Raw genomic sequence first — 24148 nt, forward strand, 5'->3', positions numbered from 1 at the left:
GTTTCTGGTCACCAGACAAGGGTTAAAAGGATGAAATGACAAACGTTTCAGTCATACAAAGAAGATAATAGAACGTCTCCGTGGCCCTCTTAAATTGCCTTGACCTATATCATCCGGGCAGCTCTCTCATATGCAATGGAGATCTCTATCAACCGACCGCTGGAAGAAGGTATCTGGAACTTGGTTTCCCACATCTTAGAATTTTACTTGAGGCTATTTCTCAGGGGCATGGTGGTGTCCATTGTAACATGTCGTCGTGGCCGCTTTGTGCCATCCGAGACTCCTTACACATGGATATCTGCGGGTTAGACCTTCCAGGGTTGGCTATTACACAAGTTTGACCCAGTGAATCGGGCCCAACCGCTTTGATTCGTCAATCTCGTGTGTATTAAGGCATGGTCCTAAAAGCTCAAGGCTCGAATAACGCTTTATTCTAGGGGGAAATACATTACTGCATGATGGGTATTCGCGTCTTTTCTTAGCGCCGTGTTGCGGTCGAGGTAGGACTACGTAAGTATTGCTCTGCGTTGACATTCTCTCCGGAAGAAACCCTTCAAAGCCTTTCGGTCTTGGAATTCTTAAATAGTATCACGAAATAGCGCTCCTCTTAAGAAAGTGGGCCGATGCTCGTGGTCTGGGGCCTGTCTGTTAAAGACTAGGTTGACCCTATTGGCACTTTTATCGTCATATGTCGCCACCTTTTTTTATCGTTTACTCTTGGAATCTTCCCTCTAGCTTGAACCACATGTCCCCTAAACCCAGTCTTGGTTTGGTTTCAAGACGATGCGGAGTCCACAGTACATGTATTGTTGAGCTTCCCTTGGGATGGCCTTTCATTTCGATGTGATGCGCCTAGTAACGTCTTTGGACTTTCAGGTTGTGCTGGTTCATTTTCCTTTCTTAGTGCTTCTCGAATCTGTTTCCATTCCGGAGTAGTAAGCTGACAGGTCCGACCGGTGTCACCGGTTGGTAACCCAAAGAAATGCAGGCTACCAAGAAGCACCTCTGTTCACCTGATTCCTCTGTTGGCTAGTATATTGCCGGAGTGCATCTACCTGATTTCCAGCTGTTATGCTTGGTATGAAGCCAGCAACTCATAGGATATCCAAAACCCAATTTCATCTCTCCATCCGCGCGATCTCACACTCACAGTAGCGTATATCAAGTCCCTCTTCCCTTCATAATTCCAAAATCGAACCCGGCTACCTGTGCAGCAGACCCCAGAGCGCTTTGGATACTTCCTAGGACAGTTTTTGCCTCGGCGAGAAGACTAGATTCAGCGACGGGAGCTGTAAGGTGAATGTGTCCAAGATGCCTTTGAGAAATGCTGATGGTGTCTGCCCTGGAGCCAAGGCTACATTGTACCGTCGCAGGATCTCATAGGCCACCTGACGTATCTCCACAAGGCCTAATTGTTTGCCGACGCACGAGTAGCGGCCTGGTATTCAGATTAGTTCTGCATTGAAGCTGGGGCTCCGGCATTGTACCTACCAGTAGAGAATGGAACAAAGGCTCGTTCGTCTTTGACTAGTTCCGGCCTTGTTGTCCACCGCTCGGGTAAGAACTCTTCTGGTTGCTCAAAGTATCTCTCATCTGCCGAGTAGTTAGAGGTCGGAAATTACCCTTTACTGGAATTTACAAGGCAGATCGTACCGCGGCTTAAAGTGTAAGAGGGAATTTGAACTATTGTATCCCCCGGAATATAAACATCTGCGATAGTCATACCCTCTGGAGGGGTCATACGTTGTACACCTGAAGGAACTGGTGGGTGTAGCCGGAGAGTTTCGTCGATGACTGCATTCAAGAAGCTCAATTTTCGCAGAGCTACAGCATCGGGTTCGGCCGAGGAGGTCAAAGCCTCCTCCAGTTCCTTCTGAATCATGGAGGCGTATTCTGGGTGCATGGCCAATTCAAAGAACATGCATGTCAGAGATGCGGCAGTCGTATCGCTACCAAGTAGTTAGCAGCCATCGACATGTGAGGCAATGCACGACATTTCGTTACCTCCCAGCAATCGCAATAAGACTAGCGTCACCTTCAAGGTTGAGTTCGTCTTGAAAGGTGGGAGTCTGATTTTTCTCGTAGTCTTCCAGAATCCACGAAAAGACATCAGGTCGGTCTGGGGTAGTCTACAAAGATTTAGTCTTCTTGCCTGATCCATCTTCACCTGTGGGAGGATTGACTAACCCTTTTTCGCTCAGCTACTTGATCCCGGACCCATTTCCGGAAGCGTTTGTGCGTTCTGTTCAAAATGGGAGTGGCCTTGAAGATTGGAAACAGCCATAGGAGATGGCTGAACAAGCCAATGTTCATCATGTCGGCATGCAAACACAGCATAAAATAATGCTTAATTCCGTCTCTGAGCATATGAAACGATTTGCCCCAGGCTAAATCACCCATGACGTCGAAGCTATAAAAGTTGAACCACGTCGCCATGTCAATGGGTTTGCCTTCGGACTTTTTCAGCTGATCCATCAGCTGGTCTGTGTAGCGGACCACCCTTGACTCATAGTCCTGCAAAGCTTGAGGTTGGTCAGTCTGGAATCAGACATGTGGTGCCATCGTAGGAGCCCGACCTTTGACGCTGAAGCCGCGATCCCAAACCCGGCGGCGTTGACTATGCTCCGCCTTATTTCGGACCATTTGCAGCGATTGGAAAGGATTCAAAACGTTGTACCAAGGACCCTTGACACATCTGGACTGGCTGGAATGCATCTTTTGCACTGCATCCACATTATTGATCGAAAGCTCTGTGGGTCCTGTGAAGGGTCATCAACGAAGTCACTAAGCTCAGAGAAGCCGTCATACCAAGTCGAACGATGTCTCCGTACTGCCGGTGAAGCGCACGAACCTCATCACAGAGCTGAATATTCTTGCACGACAGATAGGTAGGGTAAAAATTAGAAAACCGGGCAAGGAAAGGTCCAGGGAACCGGCAAAGTCGGTGGAAGAATCCACGGTAGAGGAGCATGCTTCCGAAGAGACCTACTCCGAAGAAAGTGCTCAGCATACTCGCTATTCTGAATGATTCAAGGAAGGTATTCTCCACGTAGTAGTATTGAAGCCCAAGTAGAGCCATGCAGTACAGAGCTCCAAAGAACCGGAGGATGTGGACAGCCCATAGGTCCCACTCGCCTACACGGAAGACCGCGAGATGCACGGAAACACCAGCAGCGAACGCTGCTAGGAAAAAGCGAGATGTTTCGAAATGCGACATGGCTATGTGAAATGGTTGAGAATGCCGTGGAAGCAACACTTACGACAACCATGACACGCCAACCGGCGCTTCTTATATTTTTGACTCTTCTCGTTGTCCGATACTACGTCGAACGACACGGCGCGGAGACGGTCAATGAGTTGACCGACATAGTTGATCGGCTGTATCGTACGGCACAGAGGCCCATTACGCAGACGATTCGATCGAACAGAGTTTCTGACTACGAAGGTAAGCGATATCAAGGTTAGTTTTCTAAGTCAGGCCCTCGAGTCAGAAGATCGGGGATTCGGAGACCATTGGTGTTGTCGATCCTCACCAGGCTGTGAAAGCTTATATTTCTCCGGGTTTTCTGGCCCCGCCGGACTCCCCCATGCCTCGGTACAAAAAGGATGGGGAGGGAAAGTCTGGGGGAAACCAGGCAATACTTTGAGTTTGCGGCAGCGGAAAAGCTCTGCTCAGGCCGCGGCACAGAACTGAGAGAAAATTGAGAGTCTTGTCTCCTCCGAAGCTCTCCCTTCTCCATTTTCATTGCATCTTTGCTTCTGAATCCTATCGCTCAACACCACTTGCCCGTCATCAAATTAGTCTCATGGCCGAAAACTCTTATGCCCGCCAAGGGCCTCGCCTGCGCGCTCAGGAGTTTGAATCTGCGGCCGCGGCCCGCCGTGCTCGCAAGCGCGAACAAGACAAGCTCAGCCAGCGACTCGCAAGAGAGCGGACCAAGAATCGCATCGCACATCTCGAAAGCGTGATTGCAGATCTGCAGCAGAAAAATTCTAATGACAAGTTCATGAATATCTGGAGGGAGCGCGATCAGCTGCTTGCAGACCGAAAGACCCTAGAGCAGACGTTGAACACCATCGAGAAGGCTCTCCAGGTTCGAAAAGAAGGGCCCAAAACAGGCTTAGGGGCAGTTCGCGAGGGAATGGGAGCACCCGATCCTTCGTTGCCGCGGTCACTCGAGGAATACATCCACATTGTGCCAGCCTCTGAGCGGGTTCGGACAGATGGGTCAGAGGTCCGAAAGTTTCATGACAAACTTGGCGATGCTCCTCTCTCAAGGTCAGAAATGCACAAGGAGTCTCACCATGACCAGGATTCACACATTTCATCTTCGTCACCAGCGTCGCAGACAATGAATCTCGTCCCACCGACTCTCGCGACACCGCCTTCGTGGGAGCACGGACAGGCATCTAAGCATAAGGACCCAATCATCCCTTTCATGGCGGGAGACATCTGTGACTGCTCTTCTGCCTCTATATTATCAGCTCCGCAGGCGCAGCCCCTCAACCTCTGGAGGTTCGCCAATGAGGTGCTGAGTGAACAAGTCGAATACTGTCACCAAGCTAACCGCAGAGACCACGAGCTCGAGCACGATATACCCGTCCGAGCCGTTTTGCAAGGATGGGATGCGGCTCAGCGGCGTGCAGGCGGCCACTTACCTGCGTCGTGGCAGAAACTACGTCGTATCGACGAAACTCTGTTCTCTTCATGTGGAAAGCCTGAGAGGCTGGCAATTTTGAGGATTATGCATTCACTTCATCAGTACCACCAGATACAGACCTCCGAAAGACAAGCGTTAGTTCCTCAATGGTATCTCGCGAGGTGCGTTTGTGGTGATGCGCTTATGCTTATGCAAGCATGTTCTGTGGACTAATTTCATCGTAGGCCGTCACAAAGTGTCGCTCATTCATACGCCATTGACTATTTTGCGTGGTGCGTACTCTCGCAAATACTCTCGCAACAGCGAATGACCTCAAGTGAAGTGCTAATTCAGTCTTCGTCCTTCCATCACAGGCCCGGTCTTCGTGAGCGATTTGTTTTTCATCAGCACAAGTATTGCTCCAACCGGTTCTGGAGCCGTTTTTGCTCCGATCTTCACATCCTATGGCCTTTTGAATTTCGAGATTGTTACACTTGTAACACTGCCACCGGGGAGTACAAAGTATCATATGCATTTGACCAGAGAATTAGGGATATCAGGAGTTGGACCATGTCTGCAGATATGTTCCTGGTCTGGCCCGAATTCCTTTCAGACATACCCGTTTATAACTCTCTCCTGCCTTCGATTTCAACCTCGCCATCAGATCAAGCAGTATTTCCCGGACACTATTGGGACTCTGCGACCGCTGGGATGTTCGATCCCACGGATCAAAGCGGTGACACAGATGCTGTTCACGGTGATCTCATTGAGCTGAACCATCTGCAGGATCAGTCTCTTCTGACACCAGATCGTCCCCTGGCTCTTTGTCTTGACGAGAGTGATGTTGTCACCTTCTAAGGGCTCGACAGCCGTTTCCCCTTCAGTGTTTGTGCCAATGTGAGCATAATTGGGACGGAATCACTGCCGCTCTTTCTTGGATTGGACCTTGGCTTCTCGGAAGATGAGGTGGTAATGTAGGAAGTTACTGGGAGATCAAGAAAAGCTCGCACATGGTTCCATTGGCGTGTGCGTGGATCGATTTCGTTTCGCTTTCACGGGGTGGTCGGCACCGACTAGTACAAAGTGAGCCGTATAATCCGTAAGAAATCATTGCTCTATGGCTTGTAATACTGTTCTACTACTCCTGTATCAAGTCGAGATCGCGGGTTAATGAGCATTCTCATCAAGGGACTGAGTGAAAATCGGTTGTGCTCTTGCTCCATCTGCTACTTGTTTAGACTGACCAAAAACTGGCGAAGCTTGAGCCGTTGATGATTAGCTCAGTTTGCTCCCAGCGCAATGATTCCATCTTCCTTGACGATTGCGACATCGACAAAAGATTAATACAACGTAACATTTCTTCTCTTGAGGTCAAATTTGATCTCCCGATAACAACTTGACTACTCGAAAAGCCGCCATGGTAACGATGACGTGTCTCTATCCTGCACAAGTCGGTCCTATGTGCTTGCATGGATGCAGCGAGTTTTACAGGCACAATGGATGTCGCTAATGTTACTAGCCGATGCCGCCAGAAATGGCTCATTTACAACGCTTCTGACGCCATCCGGCCGAGTCCATCTCTTTCTGGCAAGAGTCGACAAATTATCCGTGGAGATCTACAAGGTTGTATTGACAATATCATAGCTTCGCGTTGCAATAATGTCAGCGGGGCCTCTAAGGTGTTTGTTCCACGGATTCACGGGGCTGCTGTTCAATCGCTAAACCTAAGCTTCGCTCTGAGACAGCGAAACTTTGACTACTGGAGACAGAAGCCAAATCAGAGCGCAAGGAAGGACTTGATCCTGTCGTGCTACGTATGCTTGCGCTTTATGCTGCTTCCCCATGCGCAGCCCAACCACGGGAGAGACACTTGGTCGCATGGCTCGGCTGCAATTGTCATCTTAGGTTGGCGGGTTATCCGATCATGTGGCAGATGCATAAAACTTGGCCTTTGCTCACAATGATCGAGGAGGAGCGCTCTGCCTAATAATCCTTGATTGTACTGTCTCTCAAGCGGCAGATCACAACGCCGACCAGCCTTCTATACTATACCCGGACTGCAACTGATTTAGCATTGTTCCTGCTATTTCAACTACCAGTACTATCTTCTGAAGCGAGATTGGCCTGCGATGCAGGAAATCGAGAGTCTAAGCGGCAGTTGAAGTTCACCGGGATATCCCTAGCGGAAATATTGCTACATGAGCTACGATCGAAATGGAGCTTGCACAACGTCGCTACCCACGCCCCTTGCAGAAATGGTGCAATAGCATTTATCCATGACGAGATGTGTCCAATATCAAAGAGGTTACAGCTTTAACGGCCATGTAGAGCCGACTTCTATATACCGAATATAAGCAGCCGGGATCCTGCTTGCAAGCGAGCCTCTCTCTGCCAGTCAAACCCGGGTCCTTTCAATTTGGGTTCAATTGAGTCACCACCAATGGCAGTTCTGAACAGATTTTTTCGTTCCGACAAGAACAGTGCTCAGGAGGTATCAGTGAGTGGTATTGACGTTCAACACAACCTAGTCGCAGATGGAGATCTCAAATACACCATCGAGCAGGCTGGTAATGGATCATCTCCGAGCTACCAAGAAGTATCAGGTGCCCCCGTCGAGGCAAATTCACCTCTCGGCTATTCGGTCGGGAGAATCACAGTTGTGTTCCTGAATATCAGTATGATGATTGGGACCGGTATCTACTCTACTCGTCAGTATCCAGTGTGGGTAATGTTTTGCGAATAGACTCTGACCGCGTTCAGCTGCCGGTATCCTATCCAGCGTCGGATCAGTGGGCCTTGCGTTCATATACTGGGTGATTGGGTTTCTGCTTTCTTCCAGTTCTCTGGCTGTCTACATCGAGTATGCCGCTTTCTTTCCGAACCGATCTGGCTCCGAAGTGGTGTATCTGGAACAAGCTTATCCTCGCCCGAAGTGGCTCTTCCCCACCACGTTTGCGCTGTGGTACTTGATCTTGTCTTTCAGCTCTAGCAACTGTATCGTCCTTGCCCGGTATCTTTTCGAGGTTAACGGCCACGTACCTACCCCATGGGAACAAAAAGGTGTTGCGGTAGCTGGCTGGACGGTAGTCATCCTGATCCTTGTCCTCAACAATCGCTTCGGATATCTGATTTCCAATGCTATTGGCGTGGTGAAGCTCATCACTTTGCTCTTTGTTAGCATTACTGGACTTGTAGTCCTTGGGGGCCACACAAGGGTGAAGGATCCTACGGCAAATTTCAAAAATGCTTTCTCAGGCACCTCACATAAGCCTTATGGTCTGACGCAAGCTCTGGTCAACATTATCTTCTCATACGGAGGTTATCACAATTCTTTTAATGTCGTGAATGAGGTCAAGGTGAGATTCAGCCGCCGAAAGATATAGCCCACCACGAACTGACAACACTATATCAGAATCCCATCAAGGTTATGAAGATATACTCATCCATCTCGCTCCTCACTGTGGCGATTCTATACATCTTGGCCAATGTAGCCTATATCGCAGCCGTGCCTTTGGACGAGCTCAAAGCTTCTAACCAGATTGCTGCCTCCCTCTTTTTCCAGAAAGTCTTTGGCTCGAGTGGTGCCGTCAAGGGACTTAACTTCCTCATTGCACTCAGTGCATTCGGGAATCTGCTAGCTTCCAACATTGGGTTATCTAGGCTCACACGTGAATGTGGCAGGCAAGGTGTCCTGCCTTATCCTCGTTTCTGGGCCTCGGTATGGCCTTTCGGGACACCTTGTGGACCCTATTTGATAAAATATGTGCTTACACTGGTCATGATCTTGGCTCCACCGGCAGGAGACGCTTTCAATTTTGGTACGTTAATACCCAAGCATGTGTGGATCAGTCTAATCAACATACTCTTTACAGTCAATAATCTCCAGGTCTACCCAAACGCCATATTCAATGTTCTCATAGCGGTGGGTATCTACCTTGTGCGCTGGAGACATAAGAAGGCCAATCTCCCGCGTGAATCGTTCCGGGCTTGGGATTTAGCAGTCTGGTTCAACATTCTTGTGAACCTCTACATGGTTGTCATGCCTTGGTATCCGCCTGGTAAAAGAGGGAGTAGCTTTGGCTTTTGGTATGGTACCGCTTCGGTTACGGGTATTGGGATGTAAGTTAGAACCCGGGTAATCTCCAGGATTCTGCTAACATTTTAAAACTACCAGTATCGCTCTATGCGGCGTCTATTACTGGCTGTGGATCATCGCAATCCCAAAATGGCATGGCTATCGAATTCGCCAACAGGTAGATACACTGGATTCTGGTGCCAATGCGCATAAACTTGTCAAGGTTCCACTTGATCAGGTCAAGGAATGGGACGAAACCCATGATCCCACTGGGAAACTTATTGCCGATACACTACATGGAGAACGCAATTCGGATATCAAGATATAAAACGACGGGATATCGACTCGGTGGTTCTGAGGAATAGCGGCACCGCCTTGGGCCACGGCGCAATTCAGGAAACCTTCTAGATTGCTATACCGTTCAGAAAAATTCCGTATGCCCTGCATGGTCAATAAGATAGGCTCTGACGATTTGATAAGCACACATCATATGTCTCCCGAATCTATCATAGCCGTTGGGAATGTCTGGATAGTAAAGCGTGGACATACAAGTCTACACTACAAGAATTTCAATTGCTTCCCTCGTCCCTGAGAATCTGCCATGCTATTCTAGCATAATCAATTGACCTATCATTGCCCATAATGCCCGCGCCCATCTTATTCATAATGTAGGTGAAGGTTACACCACGGTGTAGGTCACAGATGGCAAAGCTTCCGCCCCATCCTCCCCAGAAACACATCTTCTCGTGTGGAAGGTAATCGAAAGTTTTCTCCGATAGTCCACCGCCAATTCCAAATCCGATACCGAACCGTAAAGGCATGCCTAATACCCGGTCCATTGAGTCGGATTGGGTCCGGAATATCTGTTCAACGGTCGTGGGCGATAGGAGTTTTGCGTCATCGTATGGCGTGCCGGACAGAGTGACTGTGCGAAGGATACGGTTGAGGCCCTTAGCGGTGCCGTGGCCATTGACCGCAGACATATCTGCATGGCGCCACAGAGGTTTCTGTGAAAATGATGCGGCTGTCCTTGGATTGAAGAAGCTTTTGTAAATTATGCTCTTCTGATCTAAGCTGTCGACGTCAAACGGGGGCGGTGGAGGCGAGACGACTGGAGCAATGCGAGGCCAATCTTCTTCCGCTGCCCCAATCTGGAAGTCTGCTTGCAAGGGTCTGGCTACTTCTTCCGCAACAAATTGTTTCATAGGTTTGCCAGTGGCCCGTCGAATGATTTCACCTAACAGGTGGCCTTGCGTGGTGGCGTGGTAGCCGCTGCCTGAGCCCGGTTCCCACCATGGCGCCTGTTTCGCCAATCTGGCGGTAGAGTAGGGCACATCGCAAACCTCCTCGATTGTTATGGGACTCTCCCATCCTGAGAGACCTGAGCTGTGGGCCATGATGTGCCGAATGAGAATCTTGTCTTTGCCATTCTCAGCGAACTCCGGCCAGTAGTCTGCGACGGGATCGTCCACGCTCAGCAATCCGCGCTCGTGAGCTATCAGGACGGCGATGGCTGCAACAGTCTTGGTCGAGGAGTACACATTTGTGATCGTATCTGGGGTCCATCGTCTGCTCCTGTCCTCGGAGGCGTAGCCACCCCAGATATCGACAATATCTTTGCCGTTTATGTTGATGTTGATAGCGGCTCCAAGTTCGTCCCCACTACGTAAATTTTCCTGGAAGGAATCTCGGAGCTTCTGAAAAACCGGATCCATGGTGCCTTGAACCTCAGCCATGGTATATTAATGCCAGTTCAACTGCAAAGAGTCTTCGAGTTGTACAGCGATATAAAGCACCCCGGAACCACAGTCAATATATCCTTGTCGCCCTCTCGGAATGCACATTAATGGACACGGGATTGGTGAGTAGTAAGCTTGCACTTGAGTGAGAGATTGTGCTGTATATATCACTGAGAGGGACCAGACTTTTGGGTCTTGAGCGGCAGTCTCAATTGAAGTAAAGGGCATTAAGTGGAATCACATTCAAAGCTCGGTGTTTCCGTTTTTGGACCTCGGCCCGAGACGTCTCCATGGAGGGGTGTATTGAAGTTTTGTCCGCGATTATCTGTACCGGGCACCTCCTTTTGAATCAAATCATAACCATGCTAAGAAAGCGGGAGCCCCGAGCGTGCGACATCTGTCGCCAAAGAAAAGTACGATGCAACGTGGCAAGAATTGGTGTGCCCTGTTTCAATTGCTCTCGGGCGTCTGCCACCTGCTCCGTGAGCCACAGTCCTGCGCGAGGAAAACGGTCAGGGGAGCAGGGATCCGCGAACATTGTGCCTCCAGCCAACATCTATACGTTCAAAGTTAACTTCCCCAGGACACATAGCTCTCCTAGCGACGATCTAACCGCTGTGCCTGCCCCCGAGTCCGCGCAAGGTTCACCCAAGGAAAGTCGTTACCATGTCACAGACATCCCGCCGAATGATGCTGAGCACATCTCGTTGCCACCAATCAAACATGGGCTGCCGGAATTTATCGCCCCTCTGCCTGAGAGCATCGACCAGAACGTCTTGCGACTGTTGCATGAAAGCGGAGCTATCTCAATCCCTCCTAAAAGTATAGTTGATGAGCTGCTCAGAGGTTTTGTTTGCTATGTGTATCCCTTATTACCGATCGTCGACCTGGGCAGCTTTATCGACGCCATGAGTGGGACAAACGAGAACACCATAAGTTTATTGCTATTTCAGGCGGTCATGATGGCAGGCGCTGCATTTGCGGACCTGTCGCATATGCAATATGTGGATTTTCAGAGCAGTACCGACAACCAAAGGATGTTTTTCGAGCGAGTCAAACTGCTTTACGAATTGGATGTCGAATCCAATCCCACAACCATGGTCCAAGCTCTTCTTCTGATAACCTATTGGCATTCCCAGCTTAACGATATAAAAGGGCGAGTCTACTGGCTGAATATTGCTCTGTCACTGGCCTGTGGAATCGGTTTGCACATCCCTAGTCACTATTCTGACCAGCCAGAACAAAGTCGATTCCGCCGCAGGCTATGGGGTTGCTGCATCGTAAGAAGCCAGCTCTTGTCCTTGACGGAGCGCCGGCAAGTTTCACCTCCGTCATTTGCCACGGATTGCGAAGTCATGCAACTAGACGACTGGGATGACATAGCTTTGACTCGGGCACTGACCAAATACTGCCCTTCTGGCTGTGATCTTGATGTGAGTCTCGTGGGCCGACTATTTATACAACAGGTCAAGCTGTGTGTTATCATCAGTCGCGTCCTCGAATCACAGTACGAATTGAGCGGAGTGAGACGGATCGACTCAAGCGATGCACATATGATGTTAATACCAAAAGCAAAGGCTCCGAGCGTGGCAGTAGTTGCTCGGGATCAAGAACTTCGAGAGTGGTATACCGAGACATCTTCACTCACCACTGCATTCGGCCAAGATCACCGCAGTAATGGAGCACTGCTCGGCGTGCACTCTGCAGCACTAGAGATGCTTTACTGGACGACGTTGTCTGCAGCTCATCGCCCTCATCTACTCCATGAACATCACACAGACTCGGCTACCGGAGCCCTGCAGGAGTACTCATGCCTCACAGTCCAGTCCGCCGCACGACGGGTCACCGAAATCGGGAAAACTTTGGAGGACAGCAATCTTGTGCAGTTTCTGCCGCCGCTCGCGGTTGGAGCGTTCATCGTGACATCTATTCAACATCTTAAGGATGCCATGTCGACCGAACCGGAGCGACGCGGGACAGGATCCCTGTATCTTGGACAAACGCTTCAGGTGTTCACAGCATTGAGGAAAAGGTATTTGTCTGTAGATACTGCGATTGATTTTATCGAGCGTGTCAAGCGCGGCCGTGTCTTCTATCATTCTGTTGAGTGGGAGGAACGACTCCGTCCAGCGACTGGGGCGGAAGGAGCCTCAATTCGCCATTTTGCTGGAGAGCCTGAATCTAGCCGTACAGCTGAGACGAGATCTCTGCCCCAGCTTGATATGGACACTGCTGACCTACGATGGTCTGAACAAAGTGGGCGCGCCACGCCTCGCAGCTTTCGCGATGGTAACGACTTGTTGGACTTGGCGTACCTCCCGGTGCCGAACCTTGAAGGGTTCTCGGAAGTATTTTTTTCAAGCTTGGTCTGATTCGAGGTCAGGTTCGCCGCTGAATTTCATTATGATGCAAAGCCTCGTTCCAGCTCTCAAAGCTTTAATGTCCTGGTTCTCTTCAGTGATGCGTTTCTGGAAATGTGAACTGTCGCTTTCGGCCGCACTTTCACAAAGCGGCAAGGCGTCGGACCGAAGACAGAAAAGGCAAGTCCGAAATCGTGGACAGTTTCCCCTTGGAGAGCCAGCCAGTTCAAGCGGTTATGCTGCGCGAACGCCATTTGTACATTCTACCGAAGACTCGATCAGACAGTGCTCCTCGTCCGCATGGAACTGAGACCCCGCGATTCCTCTCACTGGTAGATTTCACCTTTCCCTTCTCTGACAATCTCCTGGACCTCACCGTTTCCCCATGGGGTAGCACTGAGTGGGGTATGTTCAGTCATAAATCGTGCGTTCCGCTCTGAATGTTCTTGATAAGACAGCTTGCAGAAAAAACTCCAATATCTTTACCTCCCTTACACTGATCGACTGCAAGTATGGCAAATCCATCAAAAGGCACTCCAACGAAATCTGTGGAGCCAGAAGCATTTATAGCACATGAAGAGAAAGTTTCGATTGAACCTTCGGCGCACAACGACTCTGGTAATGACTTCCAAGCCTATGAGACACGCAATATCGACATGCGCACCGTTCTTGGTTTACTGGTGCGTACCAAATGATGACTGCACTTCGTGTCCTGATGATCTGCAGGCTCTGGCTATCACATATGAGTGTTGCCTATTTTCCTTCGTGCTGCCTGCGGTGATTCTCTTGATAATTAATCAAGATATTGGCCCCTCGAACAATATTGCATGGGTTGCTACTTCATGGACGCTGGCAAGCGCGGTCGTTATGACCGTTGCGGGCAGGTGTAGTGATATCTTTGGACGAAGGAACTTTTTCCTTTTCGGCAACGTCCTTGGTGTTATCGGTTGTACAATTGCCTGCAGGTGGGTATTGACACTTCTTAGTAAGGCCCCAATGCTGAATCACCTCAGAGCCATGAATGTATCAGTGCTCATTCTGGGAAGTTCAATTTTGGTGAGAACAAAGGTAGTATCCCGTCCCAGTGCCACTGTTGATATAGCTTCAGGGACTCTCCGGCGGGTTACAGCAGCTGGCTTTTGCTGCCGCAAACGAAATTGTGCCTAAAAGAAATCGCGGGCAGACAATGGCTATGATGACGCTTGTATCGCTTCCAGGGTCGGCGTTTGGAGCTCCAATTGGTATGCTACGCCCGCTCTGTGTTGGCCCTGTATCTCACGAATCTCACGCAGCATATCGAATAATCTCCGTGACCTCTTGGCGGTGGACGTACTACGTCGCTCTCATTGTAAATGGCATAGCGCTGGTTCTCATCCTCGTCTTCTACTGGCCTCCAAATTTCCTTGGGCTTCACCCAGAAGGCAAATCACGACGTCGGCAATTCTCGGAGCTGGACTTCATGGGACTGCTGCTGTTCGGCGGAGGTCTGACGGTTTTCTTAGTTGGAATCGGCTTCGGCGGGAATCCCTACCCGTGGACGAGTGCAGTGGTTCTGTGCCCAACCATCATCGGATTCCTTTCCGTCTTCGTGGGGTTCCCTGCTTGGGAAGTATACAGTCCCGATAAGATCACAAAACTCTGCCCTCCCCGACTCATGCGCAACGTTCGAGCCGTCGTTGTACCCTTGGCGGTGTCTTTTGTGTCAGGCATGGCTCTTATTAGCTTGGGTATTTTGTGGCCCCAGCAGATTGCACGTCTTTTCACCACAGTTCCAAAGACAATCGGCTGGTATGGATTGGCCAACCAAGGCTCTGCGACTGGTAGGTATCGCCCGAGGTATTGGGAAAGATGACTGACGACCCTCCAAGTCGGCCTGATGCTGGCCGGTCAGACATTCGCATCCCTTCGCAGGACAAGGTGGCAGTTTATTTTCATTGTCACCATGATGGCTGTCTTTCTGGGACTTAACGCAACAGTCAATCAGTATACTCCTGCTCGAGCTGTTGTTTTCGTTGGACTTGCCTCGGCCATGATCGGCGCAACCAATTGTCTCAGCATTCTTATCGTGCAGCTTGGCTCTTGTGATGAAGATATTGGGGTCGCAACAGGCCTTGTGAACTCCACAAGGATGGTAGGGGGCGCGGTGGGAGTCGCGATCTACTCTAGCCTGCTTGCAAATCGAATTGCAAGTACCTGGGCTCGTGATATCGGCAGAGCACTGCTCGAGGCTGGCCTGCCTGCTTCTTCGCTAGCGTCATTTCTCTGTGAGTTGGTCTTATACGACAGTGATAAGTGGTGGGCTGACTTGCAACGTAGCTGGACTCCAACTAGGAGATGTCACCAATGTTCCTGGCACCACTCCCTCCATCATTGAAGCAGGGGTGAACGCGCAGAAGGGCGTCTTCGTGAATGCGTTCCGACTAATTTATTGTGTCACCGTGGCTTTCGGAGGTGAGTTGAGACATAGCATCATGAGGAGACAGAAGTGACGTCGATTCAGGTCTTGCAATCATCGGGGCACTCTTCGTCGCCAATGTGGACGACAAACTCACAAAGTAACCAATTCTGTCATCTTTGCATGTAATAGCTTGCTAACTCAGCTGTTCTCTAGGCAAGTCAACGTTCAACTCGATCAGCCGCATCTTCTCGGGCATGGAGCCGGTCAAGCCATGGTGATCCGCGCAGAGAAGCAGCAGCTAGCTTAAGTTCGAAATTCTGCTACTAGTAGATCGATGAGGCTGGGGTAGATGTCCATGCCGTAGAAAACCAATAAATGAATCACGAGGTTCCTGAGCCGGCAAGTACGGTTTGTCCAGGGTATGGGATTGATAAGGAGAGAGTGGAGCAGTAATATTGTGTTGAGTATGGAGAAGTCTCGTGGTCAATTCCATCGTCGAGTTCCGTCTCCGGTTTATCATATGCCTGCTTCAGGACCTGAAGGGACTTGCTTCTCGTCCGTCACATTGAAGAACGCTAATCCTTACCTTAAGTTTAGCCTAGCGGCCGGACCGACCCTGGGTAGTGCGAGGAGGAAATCACTTGGATCTACGTTGAACAAGAGGCCCACCTACTAACAGAGCTTCCTTTCGTTGAGCTGCCGCCAACAACAGTCCAGGAATACGAAGCAAGGAGGGAAATCGTGAGAGGTGAACGTTTCGCTTTATGTGGCCTTTCCAGCTTGGGAAGCTCTTTGGGCTTTCGAAGATCTGTGATAACATGTCTTCACATATTGATGAACGCTTGTCTTGATATGTTCTCCTAACACAATATGTCTGGTACCTTCCCTGTCCATCAAAACTGCAGTTGAGGATCATTGGGAGCTGAATGAGCGACCTGAAGGTTTCAATCCATTAGAACTATCGCCAAAGCCCACTTTAATAATTGGTTAGGGTCAGGGTGAAAATCGCAGTTTCAGCCGGACCCCTCGAAATCAAGGCCTATATCGGCTCTGTGAACGTCTGGCCCAGTGCTGTAAGGTCCAATACTGCAAATTACTCCCTATTCATGGCTCGGTTAAGAAATTTCCAAGGTTTCTGCTCGTATTTACTCAGCTGCGAGCGCCAAAGCCAAGAATTTCTACTCGCAGCTGAGCGCGTGCCAAGTCAGCCATTTTCTGGGCGACTGCGCTTTGTGCGATCTTGCGTAGTATGTGTTAGCTTCCTCCTCACAATCACAATGTACTTACGATTCTATTGTCACAGGTATTGACAATACTAGCCAGGGATTTCATTTTTGTGAGACCAAAGAAAATGGTGGCTAGGTCTCGGCCATTTGGCCATCACAGACTTTTGCTCACACAGTCGTGTTGCTTTCTCATTCCAATATTTTTGTTGTGCCTCGTCCATGTTTCAGCCAGCCATGAGACGTGACGTGAGTCACGTTGCTGGGCGTTACTGATCTTCAGCTGAGTTTTGGAAATGTGGTACTTTTGTGTACGATATCCCTTGAAGGCTTCGCCCTTGCTATAAAACCAGGCTCGAATCCTTTTCCTTCGTCTTAAAGGGCTCACATTTCATAACTGACAAACTCAATCAGAGCGCACAGCTTAAGGTTCAAAATGGCTGACGAGAAGAGTAAACCCAGCGCACTTCACGTGTGCTCTACAATACTCCCAAAGGGCGCCCCTTCATCAAATATCATACCCACTAAGGATGGGCCAGACCGCCTTGCCATGCCTACCAGTAGCTTCTGGCCGAATGGAAAGAAGCTTCGCGTAAAGCTTCTCCCTGGTGCCAGCAAGAAGGTTCAGGACAAAGTCAAATACTATGCACAACAGTGGGAGAACTATGCAAACATCGACTTCAGATTCGTGGACGACGATGACGCCGAAATTCGCGTCTCATCTGTGTTGGATGGCTCATCTTGATCCGGCGTCGGCACAGAAATACTGAATAAAAAGTGGTTCCCGCCAAATGAACCGACCATGAACTTTGGCTGGCTCACTGACGACACTTCCGAGTCGGAGTTTTCTCGAGTAATCATCCACGAGTTTGGTCACGCCCTGGGGTGCATACACGAGCATCAACATCCAAATGTGGAACTTAAGTGGGACGTCAACGCGGTGTATGACTACTTCATGGGACCGCCAAACAACTGGAAGAAGGAAGTCATCGACTCTAATATCTTTCAGAAGTACGACATCGCATCCACGAGGGCTACCGCATTTGACGAGAAGTCCATCATGCTCTATATGTTTGATTCAAATCTCTTTACCGACCACCGTGGCACACCCAACAATGTCGTTCTCTCAAGCACTGACAAACAATTCATTGCGAAGATGTATCCATCTCAGCTTCGCTCCTCCGGCTCCTGGAGCACGACAGACCAGAGACCAGAGAGAATGGTTTCCACCGGTCGCTCTCAACTCCAAGCAGGTTACCTTCGACCCCCCTACACCACTCCGCCCAAGATCGCCGTGGGCCTAATGAGTTACACGTTGGAGAAGCCACTGACCTGAGGGTGAAGGCGTCAGTGAGCCGGCTCACTGCTGAAAACTTCGTCGTGAATGTGGATGCGTGGGCAGACACTGCGCTTTACTCAGGTGGAGCAACTTGGGTGGAGTTTGACGATGGTGATAATGACTATCAACGTACGTATATCAAACATAATCATGCCGTGCTGTACCGTGCTCTAACTGGATAACAGCGGACACCTATACAGTTCAAGGACAATCACCCGTGAACAAGAGCCATGTCACCTTTGAGCACCCATACGAAGGAAAGCCGGAGGTTATAGTCTGGCTGTCCGGGCTAACGACGAGCAAAGATCGCAACACTCGTGTCCACGCCTACGCCGAGAACGTCACCTCGGAAGGTTTCGACATCTTCATTAAGACATGGGCCGACAGCATTGTATTTAGCGTCACCGCCACGTGGATCGCGTACCCAAAATCGAAGCCTGGGAGTGACAAGCGGCCTAGACGACACGGCGAACTATCGCAACTGGTCGCCGGCACAGGTCGAGAACGGGAGGAAGGTTGGCTTCAATGCCGATTACGATAAGGCGCCAAAGGTGTATGTCGCCGTGAACAGGCTGGACTTCGACAATGCCACGGATGTGTGATTTCGAGCTACCCCCACCAAGGTGAATACGCATGGGTTCCAGTGGAATGTGAACGCGTGGGATGATACGTTGTGCTACGGTGCGGGTGTCAGTTGGATTGCTTTTGGGTGATTGCTATTGCCTCAACAAGGTAGATAAGAAACACTGCCCGATCGCGAGCGAGGAAGAGTAATTGATCACCACGGGCGGAAAGTTGTTTGCATAACGAATATATTACTCTCGGTCTTCCTAAATTGATCTCTGCCATTCCTCTTACACTGTAGAGGCAATAGGAATACCCTAATAAACAGGCACAGAGACACACATCCTGAGTTTTCGGTTTTCAGGAAACACATTCAAAGAGCTGTGGCGCTGAATGTCGATTAGTCGTACTCGCCGGCTGAGAGACGGATAGCTAGAGAAGTCATGGTCTGTAGTAGCTAAGCATGATCATTAACAAAGTAGGAGGGACTGACTTATACTGTAATTGAGTAGAATTTCAGAGAAAGGTGATACTTTAAACCCTATAAGTTACAACATTGATTCCGTCCCAAAGTAGATCATATCTGTAAGCTACGCTACTACGAGATTGGGTCGAAGGGACTCCTGAGATCTATAGAATCTTAGAATTAGAGGGGTCTCCTACTAGTCCCTATTAAGCATCGTGACTCACGATTCAGCCATTTTTGTGCTACGGTGAGCTCTCCTGAGGTGTCGGCGCAAGTGGTTAGCGGAAAGATAACAGTAATCTCCCACGATGTCCCGACGCAACCGTGTTCTTATGCATCGCTCGGGAGCTGTGCTTGAGAGAAACTGACACGCGTCGATTCAAGTACTAACAGAGGGCACCCAAAAGCACCCGCGTCCCGTGACTATAGTGTTCTTGCGAAATTGCCGAAAGTATCTCGCTTGTCTACTCAACTTGAGCAACCTCTGAGACCCCCGATTCGCCTGTGGGGTAGGCACCTGACAAAATGTTCCAGACAGACGTGTCATTCTCACCACAGCATTTACCTTCATGGTGAACCAGGGACGTCCACAAGTCCATGATCAAAGAACTACATAGGCCATAAGTCCCCTTTGCAGCACCGTCAAATTTATGGACCCGGATCCGTTTGTCTCCGAGGACCACCAAGAGCTTCAACTTTACTTCTCAGAATTGGTCAGTAGCGAAGAGTTTAAAATTGACAGAAGGCTCGAACTCTTCGAGATTGGCCCATACTTAGGACTATAATCAGTGAGTGGACAGCAGTGGAAACTAAGTTGCCGCTCAAGCCGTGCAGAAGTAAAGCGGCAAGAAAGCGTTGCTTCAAGATCTGCCATTGTCTCGTTTAGCTCTCTCAGGTATAAGGAATATTAATAACCACGAACGCTTAGATCCCAAATCATGCTGCAGAACGCTTACTGCAGTGCTCTCAGTTCTCTTCGTAACAGGTTCCCCCATTGATTGCGCTACATACCACAATCTTTTGTCATTCTCAATCAATCTCCTTTAAAGTCAGGAAATCCTATGGAGTCATTTCGGCAGTATCGCGAACTTGCAGTAGCTGCAAACCGGAAACTATCCAGCAGGGCGGCTATGAGACAAAGGCAAACAAGTGAATCTAGCGAAAGTACCGAAGGCATCTTCACTGTTGACTTCGACGGACCTACTGATCCCTTAAACCCCCGGAATTGGCCATATCTCAGGCGGACGCTTGTGACGATCAGCTTAGGGTCTATCGGATTCTTAGTCGGTGTCGCAGGAGCAATCGACTCGCCGGTGCTGTATCGAGCTGCCGAGGAGTTTAATGTGAGCGAAGTATCCGAATCGTTCGCGACCGGTCTGGTAAGTTGGTCTCTCGACTACTTCGTCCTTGGCCGATAAATCTTAGCGGTTTGTGGTTGACACGAGATGCTGTGGCAGTTCCTTATAGGCATTGGGACAGGAGCCTTGATTTTCGGACCTCTGTCTGAGCTCTATGGACGAAATTCTGCGTACATTGGTTCCTTGGCTGTGTACATGCTCTTCATCATGGGTGCGGGCCTGTCCAGGAAGCTTGCATCACAACTTGGATGCCGTTTCTTTGCAGGTTTCTTCGGAGAAGCTGTCTTATCCACCTGTGGGGCTCCTTGGGAGATATGTGGTCACCGTTGCAACGAATTTATGCCTTCCCACTTTTTGCAAGTGAGTGTACCGAACATTTTAATGCGAGCCTCACCACCAATATCTGAGATTGATACTACCACTGTCTAGCAATTGCCTTTTCTGGTCCGGTCTTTGGGCCCCTCTTGGGAGGGTTCATTGCAGACTCAGAATCACTGTCCTGGAAATGGACAGAATGGATCACATTGATGATGTCCGGTGTGGCACTGACACTTATCGGACTATTTCAGCCAGAAACTTATGCACCAGTACTGCTCAGTTGGAAGGCTAAACACCTTCGCAAGTTGTCTGGAGACAATCGCTATAGAACTTTCTCCGAGAGAGCCCAAAAGGCTTCACTAAGGGCTAAGCTTTATCTTACCTTCTGTCGGCCATTCAAAATGCTGTTTCTGGAACCTACCATCATGCTGTGGACATTATACCTGACGTTCGTGTACATGGTGAATTTTGGCTTTCTAAGTCTCTATCCATTTGTCTTCGGAGATGTCTACAAGCAATCGACACGGACTACAGGTATCATATTTTTGAGCCTTTCTGTTGGCAATCTTTTATGCAGCATACCCATAACCCTTCTTGACTATCGCCGAGTAAAGCGCCAGATCGATCAGCAAAAATTGCAAGAGGGGAACCAGGGAGCTGTTCGACAACTTCCCGAGAGCCGGTTAATTTATGCTGAACTCGGAGCGCCTGCAATCCCGATATCTTTGTTCTGGATGGCTTGGACCACATATACATCTATCAGCGTCTGGTCTTCGATATTTGCAAGCGTCCTTTTCGGCTATGGTTATATTGCCGTATTCCTTTCAACCTCGGAGTATCTGGTTGATGTGTATGAAGAATACGCGGCGAGTGCCTTAACGATGGTCACACTGGTTCGTTACGTTCTTTCGGGGATCACGGTTGTGGTTGTCATCCCGATCGTCAGAGCAATCGGCGTACACTGGACACTTAGTTGTCTTGGGTGTATAGGGCTGGTCTTCATGCCGGCTCCGTATCTGTTCCATATCTATGGCCCGTCTATTCGCGCGCGGAGCAAAATTACAGCCCAAGATTGATGAGCAGTGATGCCTAGACGGCTTGTGGGATAGGCTATAACGCAAGACCGGATTGCACTTTTCTTGACCGTTACCCTCGGGAAAAGTGAACGAGCAGTGTGGGCTTTGAATGAATAATTGAACAATGGAAACACGGAGTTAAAACGTATTGAGAAAAGTCATCACATTCATTTGATTTTGTTATACTTTTATTGGAGATTAGAGTGCCCGGCCTGTTGATAAAGCATTCAATCCGATTGATTTCTCCTCAATCGTCTGCAATCAGAATCAGCATGTTAGAGTGTAGTGAGATTTCAAGGCTCACTATTTAGCCCTCATTCCTCGATTTGCCGGGTGGAGTCTTTTACGACCTGATCTCGACGGGATATCATAAATTCAAAAGGGACTAAGTCGATAAAGGATGATTCGTCCAGGAAAAGGTTTATATGAGTCGCAGGAGTGTCGAGAAAAGAGAAGATCCACATACACGCGGTGCAGTGCAGAGATCTAGACAGAGAAGTTTCGGTATGCTGTGACCATAATCGAATCCACTTTTACTAGCAAAGTTTGCTGTCTCGTTTTTGAACCTGGGCACCAAGGTTGACGTTAGCCTAGTGACCTGACTGGGGTCCAACTTTCAAGAATGATGACCACTTCATTAAAGCAGCGCCTTTAATCAAGGAGTCCACTATGCGTTCACGATACAGTAAGTTTAAATTCAAAGAAGACAGGCTTAGAAGGATGTGCTTACCAATCTCAAGCTCTTACAACGGCCGCAATCTCGATGGCCCGAGGAAGACACGTCGCCGCGTTGTGCACCGCGTAAGCCTGAGGCTAGCTGACTTAGAGTTCTTGAACGAGACAGTAGGTGGAATTGAGACGCCGCTTTACAATGTTATAAAAGCAGCAGTAGAGCTTCTGTAGATCATTGGCTAAAGGGGTTTCTACAACCAATCACTCACGGAGCCATATATTCCAGGATTGTGCCAGCCGTTGCAATGGACCCGCATTAGGGGTGGCGAAGTCCGCGGATGCATACTAGGATCGTTCAATGTCTTCCTCAAAGGTTGCCCTCATTCCATCTCACATCTGTTATGATGCTACAGGCGGGCTAGTAGTATGAAATATTTATTTCTGGGATTCCTACCTGTATTGCTTCTTCCCAATCTTTCAAGATTGCAAACCGGTACCTGGTTTGAGCTTCGCCGACTTGTTCTCCGCACTGACAAGTTAACAACAATGGCTGTCCAGCCCAGACCTATTCTGCACTATTTCAATCTCGGTAGTAAGGGCCGGGGAGAAGTTGTTCGGTAGTTTTATGATTCTCCTTTTTAGAACACAACTAACGCTGCAATATAGCCTTTTTCTACGCGAACTCGGTATCGACTTTGAGGATAAGCGGTATCCCTATGACGACACGTGGGCGGCCCAGAGCCAAGTCTATCAAGACCAGGGATTGAGCATCACGGGGAAACTGCCAGTCCTAGAGATAGACGGCAACATTCTTGCGCAGGTACTACTGTTCAAGATGAGAAAGCCCTCTTTAAGGCTGAAATCTGACTATCGCCATCATAGCATATCCCAATCCTCCGTTACCTAGCTCGCTCTAGAGGTGGCTACGACGGCTCTTCTAAGTACGACAAGTGGCTGGTTGACGCTGTTTCGGATATCTACATCGACTGGAGGGTACGTGTTGTTGTACATGGCCTAGAACTTCCAAGGCCACTGAAACTGACGCTTTGAGGTAGGCTCAATGGGTCGCCAACCTTAGTGGGAATGTCCCCAACTATAAAACTCGGGTTGTACCTGAGTTCTACAGAATCTTTGACAGTTACTACTCGAAAACCGACGGACCATATCTACTTGGTAACACGGTCTCTTACGTCGACTTCGCTGTGTTCCAGGTCCTTGATAACGATGCCGCAGTCGGTGCCGAGCCGGTATGTCTTTCTCTGTACTCTGCGCTACTAAAGTATCTACTACAGGTGAATCTGTTGGACTGACGGTCCCTTTTCGCAGGAACATGTTCCGGCAACGTTGATTGCCTTGAAGAAGGCGGTCTCGGAACGTCCGAACATCAAGGAGTATATTTCTGCCCGACTCTGAAGATGTTACGTTGGTTTCAGTCACTTAGTTAGCTTCATTATTCTTCAAGAACAATCCTTTTACGAAATGACAGCAAACCATGAAAATACGTGGAGTGACGGCATATGAGTTCATAGTTAGAGTGACAACTGAATGACACTTCTTTCTCATGTTCATCTCACTAATATCTCGCCTCTGTGTGCTCGCTTGACTAGTTTCGTGTCGAGCGGTTTGCTACCGAATAGAGAGGATTCAAGAAGAAACAGGGGAGTACTTAAGCAGAGTACCATAGGTGAGCCTAGAGCAGGCTAATATCCTGCACGGTCTCGTAAGTTGGCACAACCAAATGAAACAAGTAGCTGGATGTTTGGGACTTAGTTTTAATCGTCTCGGGCTAAATGATAGTTAAAAAGCGAACGTGCTCGGGCCTGTCCTGAGCTTTCAGATACTTGCACTTTTGGATGTAAGGAAATTATCGAGGGACGGTTCTTCTCATCAGGGGTCTGCTACAAGTTGAACAAGACAAGA

At 49.2% G+C, this 24148-nt stretch overlaps 10 protein-coding genes across 10 annotated transcripts; 8 read left to right on the plus strand and 2 right to left on the minus strand.

The window, feature by feature from the left end:
- Positions 1–1241: 1241 nt before the first annotated feature.
- Positions 1242–3217, minus strand: PV08_09956 (uncharacterized protein; the record flags this gene model as incomplete). Its single annotated transcript, XM_016384271.1, has 7 exons — positions 1242–1438; positions 1492–1593; positions 1654–1949; positions 2005–2129; positions 2188–2522; positions 2577–2759; positions 2809–3217. 7 exons carry the CDS (start codon positions 3215–3217, stop codon positions 1242–1244), a joined length of 1647 nt encoding a protein of 548 aa, XP_016232894.1.
- A 589-nt stretch (positions 3218–3806) lies between these two features.
- On the plus strand, positions 3807–5498 carry PV08_09957 (uncharacterized protein; the record flags this gene model as incomplete). Its single annotated transcript, XM_016384272.1, has 2 exons — positions 3807–4822; positions 4886–5498. The coding sequence occupies 2 exons, from the start codon at positions 3807–3809 to the stop codon at positions 5496–5498; spliced, it is 1629 nt and encodes a 542-aa protein (XP_016232895.1).
- A 1582-nt stretch (positions 5499–7080) lies between these two features.
- Positions 7081–9043, plus strand: PV08_09958 (uncharacterized protein; the record flags this gene model as incomplete). Its single annotated transcript, XM_016384273.1, has 5 exons — positions 7081–7348; positions 7401–7996; positions 8053–8458; positions 8513–8759; positions 8815–9043. The coding sequence occupies 5 exons, from the start codon at positions 7081–7083 to the stop codon at positions 9041–9043; spliced, it is 1746 nt and encodes a 581-aa protein (XP_016232896.1).
- A 241-nt stretch (positions 9044–9284) lies between these two features.
- On the minus strand, positions 9285–10451 carry PV08_09959 (uncharacterized protein; the record flags this gene model as incomplete). Its single annotated transcript, XM_016384274.1, has 1 exon — positions 9285–10451. The coding sequence occupies one exon, from the start codon at positions 10449–10451 to the stop codon at positions 9285–9287; it is 1167 nt and encodes a 388-aa protein (XP_016232897.1).
- Positions 10452–10816: 365 nt separating this feature from the next.
- PV08_09960 (uncharacterized protein) lies at positions 10817–12826 on the plus strand (the record flags this gene model as incomplete). Its single annotated transcript, XM_016384275.1, has 1 exon — positions 10817–12826. One exon carries the CDS (start codon positions 10817–10819, stop codon positions 12824–12826), a length of 2010 nt encoding a protein of 669 aa, XP_016232898.1.
- A 500-nt stretch (positions 12827–13326) lies between these two features.
- On the plus strand, positions 13327–15373 carry PV08_09961 (uncharacterized protein; the record flags this gene model as incomplete). The annotated part of the gene is made up of 8 exons (XM_016384276.1): positions 13327–13494; positions 13541–13779; positions 13828–13870; positions 13923–14055; positions 14107–14634; positions 14683–15078; positions 15131–15265; positions 15315–15373. The coding sequence occupies 8 exons, from the start codon at positions 13327–13329 to the stop codon at positions 15371–15373; spliced, it is 1701 nt and encodes a 566-aa protein (XP_016232899.1).
- Positions 15374–16871: 1498 nt separating this feature from the next.
- PV08_09962 (uncharacterized protein) lies at positions 16872–17180 on the plus strand (the record flags this gene model as incomplete). The annotated part of the gene is made up of 1 exon (XM_016384277.1): positions 16872–17180. One exon carries the CDS (start codon positions 16872–16874, stop codon positions 17178–17180), a length of 309 nt encoding a protein of 102 aa, XP_016232900.1.
- Positions 17181–17237: 57 nt separating this feature from the next.
- Positions 17238–18315, plus strand: PV08_09963 (uncharacterized protein; the record flags this gene model as incomplete). The annotated part of the gene is made up of 3 exons (XM_016384278.1): positions 17238–17729; positions 17780–17903; positions 17960–18315. The coding sequence occupies 3 exons, from the start codon at positions 17238–17240 to the stop codon at positions 18313–18315; spliced, it is 972 nt and encodes a 323-aa protein (XP_016232901.1).
- Positions 18316–19865: 1550 nt separating this feature from the next.
- PV08_09964 (uncharacterized protein) lies at positions 19866–21556 on the plus strand (the record flags this gene model as incomplete). The annotated part of the gene is made up of 3 exons (XM_016384279.1): positions 19866–20183; positions 20262–20457; positions 20592–21556. 3 exons carry the CDS (start codon positions 19866–19868, stop codon positions 21554–21556), a joined length of 1479 nt encoding a protein of 492 aa, XP_016232902.1.
- A 1218-nt stretch (positions 21557–22774) lies between these two features.
- PV08_09965 (uncharacterized protein) lies at positions 22775–23641 on the plus strand (the record flags this gene model as incomplete). The annotated part of the gene is made up of 5 exons (XM_016384280.1): positions 22775–22845; positions 22895–23048; positions 23111–23221; positions 23284–23475; positions 23555–23641. The coding sequence occupies 5 exons, from the start codon at positions 22775–22777 to the stop codon at positions 23639–23641; spliced, it is 615 nt and encodes a 204-aa protein (XP_016232903.1).
- Between the last annotated feature and the right edge of the window lie 507 nt (positions 23642–24148).

The sequence above is a fragment of the Exophiala spinifera genome (assembly GCF_000836115.1).
Source record: "Exophiala spinifera strain CBS 89968 unplaced genomic scaffold supercont1.7, whole genome shotgun sequence".
Lineage (NCBI taxonomy): Eukaryota > Fungi > Ascomycota > Eurotiomycetes > Chaetothyriales > Herpotrichiellaceae > Exophiala > Exophiala spinifera.